This window comes from Leiobunum rupestre, chromosome 9 (assembly GCF_980474605.1).
Source record: "Leiobunum rupestre chromosome 9, qqLeiRupe1.1.hap1, whole genome shotgun sequence".
Taxonomy (NCBI): domain Eukaryota; kingdom Metazoa; phylum Arthropoda; class Arachnida; order Opiliones; family Sclerosomatidae; genus Leiobunum; species Leiobunum rupestre.
The window spans coordinates 5,557,884-5,574,283 of NC_143392.1; the positions used below are offsets into that span (position 1 = coordinate 5,557,884).

General features: G+C 39.4%; 2 protein-coding genes across 5 annotated transcripts; both read left to right on the forward strand.

Moving 5' to 3' along the window:
- The first annotated feature begins 3,912 nt into the window (after window positions 1-3,912).
- LOC149926350 (uncharacterized) lies at window positions 3,913-10,001 on the forward strand. Of its 3 annotated transcripts, none has more exons than XR_016473780.1 (3): window positions 3,913-4,190; window positions 6,105-6,216; window positions 6,653-6,918. XR_016473780.1 is itself a non-coding variant. In XM_090158437.1 (3 exons), the coding sequence occupies exons 1-3, from the start codon at window positions 6,203-6,205 to the stop codon at window positions 9,632-9,634; spliced, it is 345 nt and encodes a 114-aa protein (XP_090014563.1). In that variant the 5' UTR covers window positions 5,958-6,202; the 3' UTR covers window positions 9,635-10,001. The 3 variants fall into 3 exon arrangements, 1 of the variants encoding a protein (XP_090014563.1); XR_016473781.1 differs by having other exon boundaries at window positions 6,108-6,216; XM_090158437.1 differs by lacking the exon at window positions 3,913-4,190 and adding an exon at window positions 9,446-10,001 and having other exon boundaries at window positions 5,958-6,212; window positions 6,653-6,798.
- A 292-nt stretch (window positions 10,002-10,293) lies between these two features.
- On the forward strand, window positions 10,294-14,621 carry LOC149926351 (uncharacterized). 2 transcript variants are annotated; one of them, XM_090158482.1, is made up of 3 exons: window positions 10,294-10,669; window positions 11,110-11,255; window positions 13,903-14,621. In XM_090158482.1, exons 1-3 carry the CDS (start codon window positions 10,660-10,662, stop codon window positions 14,089-14,091), a joined length of 345 nt encoding a protein of 114 aa, XP_090014608.1. In that variant the 5' UTR covers window positions 10,294-10,659; the 3' UTR covers window positions 14,092-14,621. The 2 variants fall into 2 exon arrangements, 1 of the variants encoding a protein (XP_090014608.1); XR_016473796.1 differs by lacking the exon at window positions 13,903-14,621 and having other exon boundaries at window positions 10,294-10,673; window positions 11,110-11,483.
- The last annotated feature ends 1,779 nt before the right edge of the window (window positions 14,622-16,400 follow it).

The following is a 16,400-nucleotide window of genomic DNA, read 5'->3' on the forward strand; positions in this document are numbered from 1 at the left end:
ATTTTCGCACAGAAACTCTTCCGACCCCAAAAACCAAGCGCTCTGGGATATACAAACAATTTTAGTCGTACACGGAAAAAAATGTGCTGATTTCCATTTACCAATTCAGAAACCGCCTACTTTGATTCCTTCCCATTATTCCTCATACTGTCTAGAAATTGAACAGAACCATATCTTTCAATTAGCTATGAAAGCCGTGAATGATGACACCGAGGCCGTGAGATATTTCTTCGTGGACAGTCCTGGTGGTACCGGAGAAACGTTCCTGTACAACTGAGTCTTCACTTAACTTAAGCTAACCGAAAATCTCAGTACCGGCGATGAAAAGACATTCGCGGAATGGCTTATTAAAGTGGGAGAGAGCCGAATTTCGAATTCTAAAAATTTGGGATTATACGTTTTGGAAATTCCACCCGAGATATTATCTAAGTCCGACTCTTAAGTCACCGTTATTTCTGGAACTTCTTTAACCGCTACTCAAGGAAAAGAATTTGCGAAACGAGCTATTGTCTGTCCGAAAAATGACCATACTTTTCAGATAAATTCACGCGTATTAGCTAGATTGGAAGGTTCACAGCAAGTTTATTACGCCATCGACTCAATACTAACTGATAATTAGCAAGAAAGGCTCAATTTTCCAACCAAATTTCTTAATACACTCACGCCTTACTAAGGAATATTAACACAAAAATTCGTTTGTGTAACGGAACTAGGTTGGTTGTTACAGCAATGAAAATTAACGTTATTTTCGCGGAGATTTTAACTGGGCGGTCAAAAGGATAAATCATTTTTATTCCTAGGATAGATTTAACCTCTTCGGATACAAATATGCCCTTTGTGTTAAAGAGACGACAATTCCCGGTTAGGAAATCATTCGCCATGACAATTAACAAGGCTCAGGGTCAGACACTCAATAACGTTGGTTTTTACGTACCGGAACCAGTGTTTTCGCTAGGTCACGTAAACTCATAAAAACTAAAAAAGATTTCACTAGAAATGTTGTATATCAAGAAATACTTTGATAAATTTGTATCTTTGTTCTACATTAAATTATGCATTTTCTTAATTTCATAAAGTTTTCTTCTTTTTCCCAAATTCCGTTAGTTATTAGGCTGATTTTAAGTAATTAGAAGTTCTTGGAAATTATATTAAAGGTATAGTTAAACTAACATAACTTACTGAATTCGACTAGCTGAAGGCCTGCCCTTGCGACTATAACACCGAATAGAGAAACTAAACCTTAATATTAAAAGTTTCAAAACGAGTTGCATAGCAACGGAAAGCCGAATAGGGGGAGAGTGGTGGAGATTAATATATACGTAATGATGATAAAATTGGCCTACAGCTAGTTAAAAATTGGGAACAACTGGTGACAGTACATTTACAGACTAGCGATTCTTATCACCATTTACTAAAAGAGATGTTAAGCGAACTTCGTGGAGGTTTTATTGGTAGCTTCTGTAGTTTGTTTGACGTAACGTCCTGAAACGGCAGTTGATGTTTACACGTTCATAACGTTGGGTACTTAACCACTCTAATGTTAATATATTATCCCCACTATATTTCAGAATTTAAATAATCAGTTGACCGTGTGGAACCCACATTAAATGTACAACGGATACTGGTCCCTGATTTGGTCAAATGCGCAATTGGGAATAGGGTGCCCGTTAAACCTCCCGAGAGGTCCAAAGCTCCATTTCACAAATCTCTATTATGTTTGAAAACTGTAGGCCTTATGGAAATACATTATTTCTTAATGTAGTAGAAGAGGTTAATAATACCAAACAAAATCTTATACCTTTCAAGCATTCTTGCAATCGCCAATTGTCTACCTTAATTATAAAATGTATTATTAACGTTAAAAATATTAGATATAACGTAAGCTAGTATATCGATAACTAAACATGAACTTATATGCAAAATGATATACAAATAAATTAACTACCTTCAGGGGTCCCGCTATGTCTCTACCTTTAGCAATGGGGTCATTATGTGACAGGTAATCTTAATCCAACATCAATCGATCAATGAAAGCCATGTGAAACGCTTGATGCTGGGTTATACAGCTCACATGCACAATATTTTCCTCCACGGTTGGTTTTTCCCTACAACTCTGACCTGCGTCACGGGTTTTCATTGGGCGAAAATTTCCACGGGTACACCTGTATACAAAACTAACTTTAATTTGTGTTTCAAATATTGTTAAGTATCATAAAATTGTTATTCTTACCATTCAGCGTTGCGTTGTTCGTGAGCGGCCGCTTCATTCTGCACATCAATCTATTAGGTTTTCGCAGCCGTGTTGTCTTTATAATAACCAAATGTGAAGCTGCCTCCAGGAACTATTTGTCTATATTGTTCGCGAGTTCCCCACGCTAAGGCCAAATGAAATGATGACGGACTACGAAAGGGCTCTGAACAAAGCCTCGTGCGACAATTTCCTGGGTGCTGGTTCTCCTACACGCAGGTTAAATTAAAGCACTCTTAAAAACATTTTGTTTCATAAAATAACCTTTTTATATAATGTTGAATAGAACTTAATGATATTTATTCTGTTAATGGTCTTGTTAGGGACGCCGTAAAAATGTTTATGGCCCTTCCTCAGTTGCCAGCCAACCGAATACAAGATGATTTAATTTCATTCGTTCATGTTCTAGGTAAGTTCAGAAATCTTTACTAGTATTAAACAATATGTAAATTAAAAATTAAGAGTGATATTAAATATGATACTTTCTTATATTATTGCGCAATATAACTATTTATTTATCAACTTCAACAGCTCCACTTTAAACATTATCGCGCAATACGTGCAAGATTTTTTGCTTTATATAGTAACCCCGAACATGCTATCTGTTTTGACCGTTTGCGTCAAAATAACAACAATGTGGAATCGTTTCATGCCCAACTATATAAACTTATTAATCAACAACACAGACTTGGACCCTAAAAAATTAACGTATAAATTAGCGATATTTGTTGCTTTATATTTAAGAAAATATATAAATATTTATGTTATATAGAGATCATGTAGCTTGTAGAAGATGCGCAACGAAGTGACCATACCAGCGCCCTTAATGTCCAAGAAACTAGGTCTCGATTTAACAGGGTGCACGATAAAAAGAACTAGTAAAATAATATTGAATCCATATTGGTAATAATTGATATTAACGTTACGTTATTTTTGAAGGTGAATTCTAATGCTTTCGGAGACAAGAAATTTCGATAGAAAATTTCCTTCTTACCGCCCCAAACTAAATAAACACAGGCGGTTTGCGTTCCGGTAGACAACGAGCAAACGATAATATACAAGCTTTTAAAGTAATATTGTAGCTGGGGCAGCTCAAGAAGGGTACATTCAGCATATCACCTCTCATATTTCGACCAAGAGAGAAAAAAACGACGCTTTCAGGAGTGTAATACCTCACAAGTTATCGAGTCCTCTGCAGATCTAGTAAAATGGTTGTGCTCATATGATATTTACGTTTGTCTGTCTAACGCCGTATAACGCTAAGTTTCTATTGATAGAGAAACACTTTTTACAGCCGTGATAATAACAACCGTGATATTGAAACACTTCGTTATCGAGAAGTCCGTCAACGTTAATATTAAGAATTCTAGGTTCAAATCCATTAAAAGCGGACTGTATTTCCTTCCCTCGTAAGTGAGACATCCATTCAAGCCATTCGATCGCGCCAAAACTCTGGTTACAGTTCATACGATAGCCGAAAGGAGGCACTACATCAATCGTATCGGGCTGTAAAAAGTGTTTCCTAAAGATAAAACTGCATACTCCCGCAATCGTTAGCGCGGTTAAGAACGGGTCTATTTCGAATTTATCCATGAAAATAGAACGATAAGATAAACAGCCTTGCAAAAGAATGTTTACGTCCTGGCATAAACGTGAAGAGTGTGGTACTAAAGGATAGGTTAACATCACGTCCAGTATTGGTCACGCCAAAACCCCTACGGAAGAAGTCTATAATACCACCAATGGCCGATGAAGAAAAGAGGTTAGCAGAGCTAGAGGAGATTATGGGGATGGAGACAGATGATGTCGATCAGCAGGAAACTGATTCTGAGGACCGAGCTTTCTATTTGAATGCCTTAAAGAGCATGAGTCCCCCAATGGCATATGGGTACTTGATGAAAGCAAGAGTCTGCCCCCCTGATCAGCAAGACAGATTCTCTGAGTATGAGTATGCAAGTTTTTTTTTTTTCCCTTTTATTATCTTTGCAATATTTGGTCGTGTACGTTGAGATATGTACGACAATGCTGCAGCGTACTTAAAGAAGTTGGTCCCAGAAATAGATGAGTTAGTAATGCTCAATGCAGTTAAGGAAGTTCGTGATGTTCTAGAAAGTGACATGAGCATAAACGTGAAGAGTGTGGTACTAAAGGATAGGTTAACATCACGTCCAGTATTGGTCACGCCAAAACCCCTACGGAAGAAGTCTATAATACCACCAATGTAGAATCGAGCTCCGTAAACCATCGCCTCCCACTCTGTTTCAGTCCATATATTGCCTTGCGTAAATGCCAGACATAGTTGTTTTTCCCTGGAACTTCAAATCCCTTTGGTTGTGCAATAAATATGTCCTCTTCAAGGGTACCATAGAGATAGGCCCCTTCACCAGTTGGTTCAATGTCTGATCCATCTATAATTCCCCATAGACTATATTCACATAACACCATCTTCATATCAGCCTTCCATTGACTATAATTCTCATCATTAAGCTTGTCAAAAGTGAAACTAGTTGCCAAAGATGACTCATGTCTGCCCTCCGCCATATTGGATTTTTCGTCTATTTTTTAAGCCTTGGCCTTAGTGGCAAAATTCCAAAAACAAAAATATTCCATCTACTTTCCTTTAATCTTCTTTGCCTTTTAACCACGCTCTGCTACCATGTTGAAAAGTAGGTGAATAAATCAAATATGGCGGAGGGCAGACATGAGTAATCTTTGGCAACTAGTTTCACTTTTGACAAGCTTAATGATGAGAATTATAGTCAATGGAAGGCTGATATGAAGATGGTGTTATGTGAATATAGTCTATGGGGAATTATAGATGAATCAGACATTGAACCAACTGGTGAAGGTGTTAAACCAGAAGAGAAGGCAAGATACATAGATAGGAAACAGAGAGCCCTTTCTAGAATTTATTTAGCTGTTGATAATCAACATAAGAAAATTATTGGTAATTGGGATATCTTATCTGATACCCACGAACCCAAGTCAAGGGCACGCATTGCGGTCAGAATTTCTTAGTTTGAAATATAGCCCTCCAGAATCAATGTCTGCCTACATTTACTAACTCATCTATTTCTGGGACCAACTTCTTTATGTACGCTGCAGCATTGACCTCATATCTTACTTCGTCTTCCAATCCCTTGGGCATCAAGTCAAAACTAACTTCAGTAGTGTGGTATGTGGACATGTAATGCTTTGTTGCTTCCATCATACCGGCAATTATGTTTATCCTAAGGACTATTGTATCTATTTCTGGGACCAACTTCTTTATGTACGCTGCAGCATTGACTTCATATCTTACTTCGTCTTCCAATCCCTTGGGCATCAAGTCAAAACTAACTTCAGTAGTGTGGTATGTGGACATGTAATGCTTTGTTGCTTCCATCATACCGGCAATTATGTTTATCCTAAGGACTATTGTATCTATTTCTGGGACCAACTTCTTTATGTACGCTGCAGCATTGACTTCATATCTTACTTCGTCTTCCAATCCCTTGGGCATCAAGTCAAAACTAACTTCAGTAGTGTGGTATGTGGACATGTAATGCTTTGTTGCTTCCATCATACCGGCAATTATGTTTATCCTAAGGACTATTGTGTCTATCCTCCCTCCAAACTCTAGAGTCCTACTCCCAGCAAGGTAAGTGTAAGCCTTGTAGATGCTTTTTTGCCTCTCCGTGCTTGATTTTTGCTTCCCTGCCTTATTAACTAACTTTGCATAGGCGAAGGACCATTGTGCTTTGTAAACCAAGACTGCGTCCTTGATGTCACTGCTACTTATTGAAACTGTGTCATAATCCTCGTACTTTAGCGGAGATATCTTGTAAATAATCTTTAAGACTATCCTTTTGAACAGCAGAAGAGAATCTTCCTTGTTGTAGTAGCTCATTATAAGTGGGAGCGTGCTGGGCCCATAACCCAGAGGTCCGTGGATCGAAACCACGCTCTGCTACCATGTTGGAAAGTAGGTGAATAAATCAAACCTGATTTACATAAACTGATTTATTATTGTATTTCGTTAAGGTTAAAGTTAAAATTACTATACATATTCACAAGACCACAAAGGCCTATGTTCTAGTTATAGTATTTGGGGAAGCTAATTCATCACACCCTGTCAGCTCAAGTTCTCCTTGACAACTTTTCGATAATTATGTCATATCTCTTTGTCATTATTTCTTCATAGTCATAGCTAAGGCCTAATGTATCACATAGTTGTTCTATGGATGATCTATTCTTTGATCTCACTCCCATGTGCATTAGCCTGTGTAGGACCTGTCCTTCATACCTAGGCCTATCATCTACTCTGGCCATTGCAAGAATAAGGACAATTTATTAGATAAGAGCGCAATGTCAATTGGTGAATCCATTTCCGTATAGTTATAGAACCATTCTTTCCTGTTGCAGAAATGGTGCGTTGCTGCGGAGTCATATGCAAAGGTGTCTCTCTCGCTGATTGCCACCATACATGTTGCAGATGCATAAAAAGATTGGGCTACGCTTCTTCTATTCCGGGTATCACGACCTCGTGTCTGTTGGGTATAAACTCTACGGTTAGCATTACTTCTTTGATCAAATCGGCAATCTTGTGCCTTATGTCCCCGTCCGTTACAATTTGAGCAAGTTATTCCCTCACGGTTAACTGGGCATTCACGAGAAATATGACCCATTCTATGACAAGTAAAACATTCAGCGAATCGTTATTCCACTGGATAAATTCATCGTAGGCCTTACCGCTTAAACGATTAGGGTCGTACGCTTCGATCGGAGGCCAGTCATTATGTAGTACGTAATTGGTTTCATTCGAACAGGCGGGATCAAATTCATGGTCTACGGTATTAAACAATAAATGCGGGAAATGTCCCTTATTCAAATTATTATCTAAACCGAATGTGGAAACGAATTGAGAAAGTGCAAAGGGCATAAAATTTAAGGAATCTAAGAATTTTAATTTTTTATACTGTACATTCATGAATTTGGTCCCGTCTGTCAAGACTTTAGGGGTCCACTTTAAATCGACCATTTTACGTACTATAAATTGCGCATCGTAACCTTTAGCGTTATGGGCGATACATATTATCTTATCCGCCACTCTGTTAAGCGTACGAAGATACTCCAGAAAGTCGCCGACGGGGTCTTTTGAGAGAAATATTTTCTTCCGAGGACCTCCACCGCATTTAGCGCATGCGTACCGATTATCTTTTTCTTCGAAACAGAATTTACACGCTTTTTGCGAAACGCATAAAATTGGATCGTGAATCAAAGCATCGGCATCAGTACATTCAAAGTCATAACAAACAAAGACTTCCGTTTTTGGAGTACTTCTCTTGGTCGGTGGTGATTGTTCATTGTCGGAGTCGTGGACCCGTTTATTATTGCTATTTTTTCGAGAACGAGTAGTTTTTCGGCAGAATCTTTACGGTCGGTCTTTAATGGTTGCATATAACATATTTGACCTGCGGGGCTAAATTCACTACACGAAAGACAATAAATATCTCCGCAAACGTGTACTGCCTTACGCTTAAACATACTGACAAATTTCTAGCAAAGATTACAAACGTAAATTTTATTACATAACGGTTCGGGTCCTGATAAAGGGTAATCGTAACAATTTTGATTAGGGAAAACTCTTAAACATGTTTGGCAAGTTATTTTAGTCACTCCCTTCTGACATTCTTGCTTTCTACAACAAGCGTTACAGAAAAGAGAGCATTTATGATCTGTGAGATGATTATATCCTACCAAACATTTCTCGCAAAATCTATTAAATGCGAAAAGGGGCTTTGGGTTAGTAATTACGTTGAAATGATTGTCAATATTTAAAAGGTAAAGACGTTTGCGGAGAGGTCCATTGCATTCCCTCTCTTCATCTACGTCACCGAAAACAATTACAGGAGCCGGATCGCATTATCGAAAAACGATAATACTGTATTCGGGCAAGATTTCTTGGAACCGAGTTAACGCGTCCGGCCCCGAGCAATCGTCATCGGATAACGCGGCGTAAGATAAAAGTTCTCTAGCTTTCAAGGTCTGAAGCAAAGCTTCAATGTTTTTACCTCTACACTGTCTGATAATAGTATATTTTCTTTTAAGTTCTAAATCATCTTTATTAATTATATGCTCTCGGTGAGCTATAGCTACAACAAAAGCTCTAGCTAAACAAATTTTATTGTTATCGTTATCGTGCATTTTTTATAAAAAGAAAACTCTTTTTCGAGGGAAATACCTAACCCAGCAGGTCTAGTTCCTCCCTGGGGTAGCCTGACTCGATTAAAAGTGACCGTAATGATTCCTTCAAAAAAACTGCCGTCGTTCTCGGATCTATAGCTTTTTTCACCGATATACGTCATCAACCATTGCAAATCTAATTGGTCCCTTCGCCGGAAACTGACGTGAATTTGGAAGCCGGGTTTGTTGACATTCACAAATGAAACCGAAACCATATCGGAAGGCAAACAGTCTTCCAATAAGGTTTCCATCAACGTATAAATACCATTTTCGATATTATTTTCTAGTCTGACATTTAAAGTCCGTCCCAATAGTCCACAATTTGGGAAATTTTCGACAATAAATTAGGAAAGGACGGAGGCGTTATTGGAACGTCAGCTAGCCCACCTCCAACTTGAGGAAGAGACGAAGCGGGGTCAGCCAAATGCGCATTCTCGGGGTTCGCGTTACTAATTTCCGTAGCCTGAGGCAAGGGCTGTAAATACTGTGGAGCTCGTGACGGGCCTGCGACAGCTATGGGGTCATTATTACGCGGAGGGGAAATATTACGAGGGGGCCTACTACTACTACTAGCCGTACGGGCAGCTAACAACGCTTTAGCTTCCTCGAACATTTCGGCTGCCCTAGCGGCTGCAGCGGCAAGTTCCTCCGCGTCCCGTCGGGCAACTTGTACGTTCTCAGCTAAGCGATGAATGCTGTCCGTACTGGGCGACGACATGATAAAATTATCTTCCAAAGATAAAGAGTGGCACGTGTCATCTGATTCTAGAAAGGGTGAGGGGGCATTCGTAGGCGTATACGAGGGCGAATTACGTACTGCGACAGGTGGAATAGAACTAGAACTTAAAAGGGGGGAAGGTAAATTAACGATAGGGGGCGTGCTCATTTGACAGGTTAGTTGATAAGCAGATAAATAGTCCATTGCCAATTCCATATATATTAAACGTTCAACCTGTGAATCTGTTACTACAGACTCTGGTGATGGGGGTACTGACTCAAGGCTATCTGTTAAATCTATTAATTCTATTTCTGGAGAATCAGGTAAAGTTACTATGGGTACTTCCGGGAGCTCGTTATCAGTTATATCAACTAGTTGCCAAAGATTACTCATGTCTGCCCTCCGCCATATTTGATTTATTCACCTACTTTTCAACATGGTAGCAGAGCGTGGTTAAAAGGCAAAGAAGATTAAAGGAAAGTAGATGGAATATTTTTGTTTTTGGAATTTTGCCACTAAGGCCAAGGCTTAAAAAATAGACGAAAAATCCAATATGGCGGAGGGCAGACATGAGTCATCTTTGGCAACTAGTTTCACTTTTGACAAGCTTAATGATGAGAATTATAGTCAATGGAAGGCAGATATGAAGATGGTGTTATGTGAATATAGTCTATGGGGAATTATAGATGGATCAGACATTGAACCAACTGGTGAAGGTGTTAAACCAGAAGAGAAGGCAAGATACATAGATATTAAACAGAGAGCCCTTTCTAGAATTTATTTAGCTGTTGATAATCAACATAAGAAAATTATTGGCAATTGGGATATCTTATCTGATACCCACGAACCCAAGTCAAGGGCACGCATTGCGGTCAGAAATTCTTAGTTTGAAATATAGCCCTCCAGAATCAATGTCTGCCTACATTTACTAACTCATCTATTTCTGGGACCAACTTCTTTATGTACGCTGCAGCATTGACTTCATATCTTACTTCGTCTTCCAATCCCTTGGGCATCAAGTCAAAACTAACTTCAGTAGTGTGGTATGTGGACATTTAACGCTTTGTTGCTTCCATCATACCGGCAATTATGTTTATCCTAAGGACTATTGTGTCTATCCTCCCTCCAAACTCTAGAGTCCTACTCCCAGCAAGGTAAGTGTAAGCCTTGTAGATGCTTTTTTGCCTCTCTGTGCTTGATTTTTGCTTCCCTGCCTTATTAACTAACTTTGCATAGGCGAAGGACCATTGTGCTTTGTAAACCAAGACTGCGTCCTTGATGTCACTGCTACTTATTGAAACTGTGTCATAATCCTCGTACTTTAGCGGAGATATCTTGTAAATAATCTTTAAGACTATCCTTTTGAACAGCAGAAGAGAATCTTCCTTGTTGTAGTAGCTCATTATAAGTGGGAGCGTGCTGGGCCCATAACCCAGAGGTCCGTGGATCGAAACCACGCTCTGCTACCATGTTGGAAAGTAGGTGAATAAATCAAACCTGATTTACATAAACTGATTTATTATTGTATTTCGTTAAGGTTAAAGTTAAAATTACTATACATATTCACAAGACCACAAAGGCCTATGTTCTAGTTATAGTATTTGGGGAAGCTAATTCATCACACCCTGTCAGCTCAAGTTCTCCTTGACAACTTTTCGATAATTATGTCATATCTCTTTGTCATTATTTCTTCATAGTCATAGCTAAGGCCTAATGTATCACATAGTTGTTCTATGGATGATCTATTCTTTGATCTCACTCCCATGTGCATTAGCCTGTGTAGGACCTGTCCTTCATACCTAGGCCTATCATCTACTCTGGCCATTGCAAGAATAAGGACAATTTATTAGATAAGAGCGCAATGTCAATTGGTGAATCCATTTCCGTATAGTTATAGAACCATTCTTTCCTGTTGCAGAAATGGTGCGTTGCTGCGGAGTCATATGCAAAGGTGTCTCTCTCGCTGATTGCCACCATACATGTTGCAGATGCATAAAAAGATTGGGCTACGCTTCTTCTATTCCGGGTATCACGACCTCGTGTCTGTTGGGTATAAACTCTACGGTTAGCATTACTTCTTTGATCAAATCGGCAATCTTGTGCCTTATGTCCCCGTCCGTTACAATTTGAGCAAGTTATTCCCTCACGGTTAACTGGGCATTCACGAGAAATATGACCCATTCTATGACAAGTAAAACATTCAGCGAATCGTTATACCACTGGATAAATTCATCGTAGGCCTTACCGCTTAAACGATTAGGGTCGTACGCTTCGATCGGAGGCCAGTCATTATGTAGTACGTAATTGGTTTCATTCGAACAGGCGGGATCAAATTCATGGTCTACGGTATTAAACAATAAATGCGGGAAATGTCCCTTATTCAAATTATTATCTTAACCGAATGTGGAAACGAATTGAGAAAGTGCAAAGGGCATAAAATTTAAGGAATCTAAGAATTTTAATTTTTTATACTGTACATTCATGAATTTGGTCCCGTCTGTCAAGACTTTAGGGGTCCACTTTAAATCGACCATTTTACGTACTATAAATTGCGCATCGTAACCTTTAGCGTTATGGGCGATACATATTATCTTATCCGCCACTCTGTTAAGCGTACGAAGATACTCCAGAAAGTCGCCGACGGGGTCTTTTGAGAGAAATATTTTCTTCCGAGGACCTCCACCGCATTTAGCGCATGCGTACCGATTATCTTTTTCTTCGAAACAGAATTTACACGCTTTTTGCGAAACGCATAAAATTGGATCGTGAATCAAAGCATCGGCATCAGTACATTCAAAGTCATAACAAACAAAGACTTCCGTTTTTGGAGTACTTCTCTTGGTCGGTGGTGATTGTTCATTGTCGGAGTCGTGGACCCGTTTATTATTGCTATTTTTTCGAGAACGAGTAGTTTTTCGGCAGAATCTTTACGGTCGGTCTTTAATGGTTGCATATAACATATTTGACCTGCGGGGCTAAATTCACTACACGAAAGACAATAAATATCTCCGCAAACGTGTACTGCCTTACGCTTAAACATACTGACAAATTTCTAGCAAAGATTACAAACGTAAATTTTATTACATAACGGTTCGGGTCCTGATAAAGGGTAATCGTAACAATTTTGATTAGGGAAAACTCTTAAACATGTTTGGCAAGTTATTTTAGTCACTCCCTTCTGACATTCTTGCTTTCTACAACAAGCGTTACAGAAAAGAGAGCATTTATGATCTGTGAGATGATTATATCCTACCAAACATTTCTCGCAAAATCTATTAAATGCGAAAAGGGGCTTTGGGTTAGTAATTACGTTGAAATGATTGTCAATATTTAAAAGGTAAAGACGTTTGCGGAGAGGTCCATTGCATTCCCTCTCTTCATCTACGTCACCGAAAACAATTACAGGAGCCGGATCGCATTATCGAAAAACGATAATACTGTATTCGGGCAAGATTTCTTGGAACCGAGTTAACGCGTCCGGCCCCGAGCAATCGTCATCGGATAACGCGGCGTAAGATAAAAGTTCTCTAGCTTTCAAGGTCTGAAGCAAAGCTTCAATGTTTTTACCTCTACACTGTCTGATAATAGTATATTTTCTTTTAAGTTCTAAATCATCTTTATTAATTATATGCTCTCGGTGAGCTATAGCTACAACAAAAGCTCTAGCTAAACAAATTTTATTGTTATCGTTATCGTGCATTTTTTATAAAAAGAAAACTCTTTTTCGAGGGAAATACCTAACCCAGCAGGTCTAGTTCCTCCCTGGGGTAGCCTGACTCGATTAAAAGTGACCGTAATGATTCCTTCAAAAAAACTGCCGTCGTTCTCGGATCTATAGCTTTTTTCACCGATATACGTCATCAACCATTGCAAATCTAATTGGTCCCTTCGCCGGAAACTGACGTGAATTTGGAAGCCGGGTTTGTTGACATTCACAAATGAAACCGAAACCATATCGGAAGGCAAACAGTCTTCCAATAAGGTTTCCATCAACGTATAAATACCATTTTCGATATTATTTTCTAGTCTGACATTTAAAGTCCGTCCCAATAGTCCACAATTTGGGAAATTTTCGACAATAAATTAGGAAAGGACGGAGGCGTTATTGGAACGTCAGCTAGCCCACCTCCAACTTGAGGAAGAGACGAAGCGGGGTCAGCCAAATGCGCATTCTCGGGGTTCGCGTTACTAATTTCCGTAGCCTGAGGCAAGGGCTGTAAATACTGTGGAGCTCGTGACGGGCCTGCGACAGCTATGGGGTCATTATTACGCGGAGGGGAAATATTACGAGGGGGCCTACTACTACTACTAGCCGTACGGGCAGCTAACAACGCTGTAGCTTCCTCGAACATTTCGGCTGCCCTAGCGGCTGCAGCGGCAAGTTCCTCCGCGTCCCGTCGGGCAACTTGTACGTTCTCAGCTAAGCGATGAATGCTGTCCGTACTGGGCGACGACATGATAAAATTATCTTCCAAAGATAAAGAGTGGCACGTGTCATCTGATTCTAGAAAGGGTGAGGGGGCATTCGTAGGCGTATACGAGGGCGAATTACGCACTGCGACAGGTGGAATAGAACTAGAACTTAAAAGGGGGGAAGGTAAATTAACGATAGGGGGCGTGCTCATTTGACAGGTTAGTTGATAAGCAGATAAATAGTCCATTGCCAATTCCATATATATTAAACGTTCAACCTGTGAATCTGTTACTACAGACTCTGGTGATGGGGGTACTGACTCAAGGCTATCTGTTAAATCTATTAATTCTATTTCTGGAGAATCAGGTAAAGTTACTATGGGTACTTCCGGGAGCTCGTTATCAGTTATATCAACTAGTTGCCAAAGATTACTCATGTCTGCCCTCCGCCATATTTGATTTATTCACCTACTTTTCAACATGGTAGCAGAGCGTGGTTAAAAGGCAAAGAAGATTAAAGGAAAGTAGATGGAATATTTTTGTTTTTGGAATTTTGCCACTAAGGCCAAGGCTTAAAAAATAGACGAAAAATCCAATATGGCGGAGGGCAGACATGAGTCATCTTTGGCAACTAGTTTCACTTTTGACAAGCTTAATGATGAGAATTATAGTCAATGGAAGGCAGATATGAAGATGGTGTTATGTGAATATAGTCTATGGGGAATTATAGATGGATCAGACATTGAACCAACTGGTGAAGGTGTTAAACCAGAAGAGAAGGCAAGATACATAGATATTAAACAGAGAGCCCTTTCTAGAATTTATTTAGCTGTTGATAATCAACATAAGAAAATTATTGGCAATTGGGATATCTTATCTGATACCCACGAACCCAAGTCAAGGGCACGCATTGCGGTCAGAATTTCTTAGTTTGAAATATAGCCCTCCAGAATCAATGTCTGCCTACATTTACTAACTCATCTATTTCTGGGACCAACTTCTTTATGTACGCTGCAGCATTGACTTCATATCTTACTTCGTCTTCCACGCTCTGCTACCATGTTGGAAAGTAGGTGAATAAATCAAACCTGATTTACATAAACTGATTTATTATTGTATTTCGTTAAGGTTAAAGTTAAAATTACTATACATATTCACAAGACCACAAAGGCCTATGTTCTAGTTATAGTATTTGGGGAAGCTAATTCATCACACCCTGTCAGCTCAAGTTCTCCTTGACAACTTTTCGATAATTATGTCATATCTCTTTGTCATTATTTCTTCATAGTCATAGCTAAGGCCTAATGTATCACATAGTTGTTCTATGGATGATCTATTCTTTGATCTCACTCCCATGTGCATTAGCCTGTGTAGGACCTGTCCTTCATACCTAGGCCTATCATCTACTCTGGCCATTGCAAGAATAAGGACAATTTATTAGATAAGAGCGCAATGTCAATTGGTGAATCCATTTCCGTATAGTTATAGAACCATTCTTTCCTGTTGCAGAAATGGTGCGTTGCTGCGGAGTCATATGCAAAGGTGTCTCTCTCGCTGATTGCCACCATACATGTTGCAGATGCATAAAAAGATTGGGCTACGCTTCTTCTATTCCGGGTATCACGACCTCGTGTCTGTTGGGTATAAACTCTACGGTTATCAGGCTTACAATTAAGTGGCCCAATTTATTGTACAGTGTTAACTAGGCTTAATAATTATAAAGTGTGGAATATTTCAAGTATAACAGTAATGTTTCTATTAACGCCTAGATATTTCCAATTTTAGAATAGACAAATCGTTGTCTAAACAATTATTCGAACGGCCACTTTTATTCGAGGAAAAAACCACGCCATTGCTCAGCGTGATCAAGATTCGCCCTCTACTGGTTTTCAAAATTGAACATCCAATGCCGTCGATCGGGAAGATATTTCTCGACGCCCCGCTATTCGCTTTCAACTGAAAAACTGCCGCGCCGCTAAAGGGATTATCGCTCAAAAGTGAAAAGATTAGTCCGTTGATCGGCCGATCTCGCTCACCGCGCCGTGATTTATCAGCCAGTGAAAAAACTATTCTGCGTTCGCAATGAGCTTGCTCAGTTGAGGATATATAAAATAAGATTGCCTGTCGTTAACACTCGCTCACTTGAAAAATCAAGGTAAAAAATTATGAGCGTTCATGTTGGACAGCTGCTCACAATTTTTGCCCACCTCTGTAATTTAATGCCGCGTGAAATGTTAATTTTCATATTCTAACATGTTTAAACATTATGATTTAAAATGAACAAATCTTCTATGATAAAAGGTAAATAATATAGTTGGCTTTCATTTCAACCTAAGTTTTGTCACTTTACGGTATTTGGTAATTCTAAATCCAGGGCCGGCGTTAGGGGGGTAAGCGGGGCAAAAGTTACCCGGGCCCGGGCCTCCGAAAGGGGCCCGCCGGAACGGGTGCCTAACTAAAACTATCTGACTATTTCCAAAAAAAAAACAAATTTTGGAGTAAAAATTATCTGGGGCCCGAAAATCCTAGCGCCAGCCCTGTAAATCGATTTAAATAAAAGTTAGGTTAAAATTTTTGCCTTGGGTATTATCACTGCCATAATTTAGGAGCCCGACCTTTCGGAATTTCGCCTGGAATTTGGTAACAGCTTCACGGCGCATAGTCAATGTAAAAGCACCGAGATATCGAATACAGGATACGTATTATCTTTGGTTGAACTAAACTATCAGTATTTTTGACGGCTGTTAAGTTTGACAACTAATAATTTTCGAGCTTTAAAATGCAAAGGAGGCAAAA

Excerpts from the sequence above, each read along its gene's own strand:
- LOC149926350 (XM_090158437.1), top strand. Across the intron at positions 6,799-9,445 it reads TGTTGGGTATAAACTCTACG|ACTCTGGTGATGGGGGTACT; the intron begins GTTAGCATTACT and ends CTGTTACTACAG.
- LOC149926351 (XM_090158482.1), top strand. Across the intron at positions 11,256-13,902 it reads TGTTGGGTATAAACTCTACG|ACTCTGGTGATGGGGGTACT; the intron begins GTTAGCATTACT and ends CTGTTACTACAG.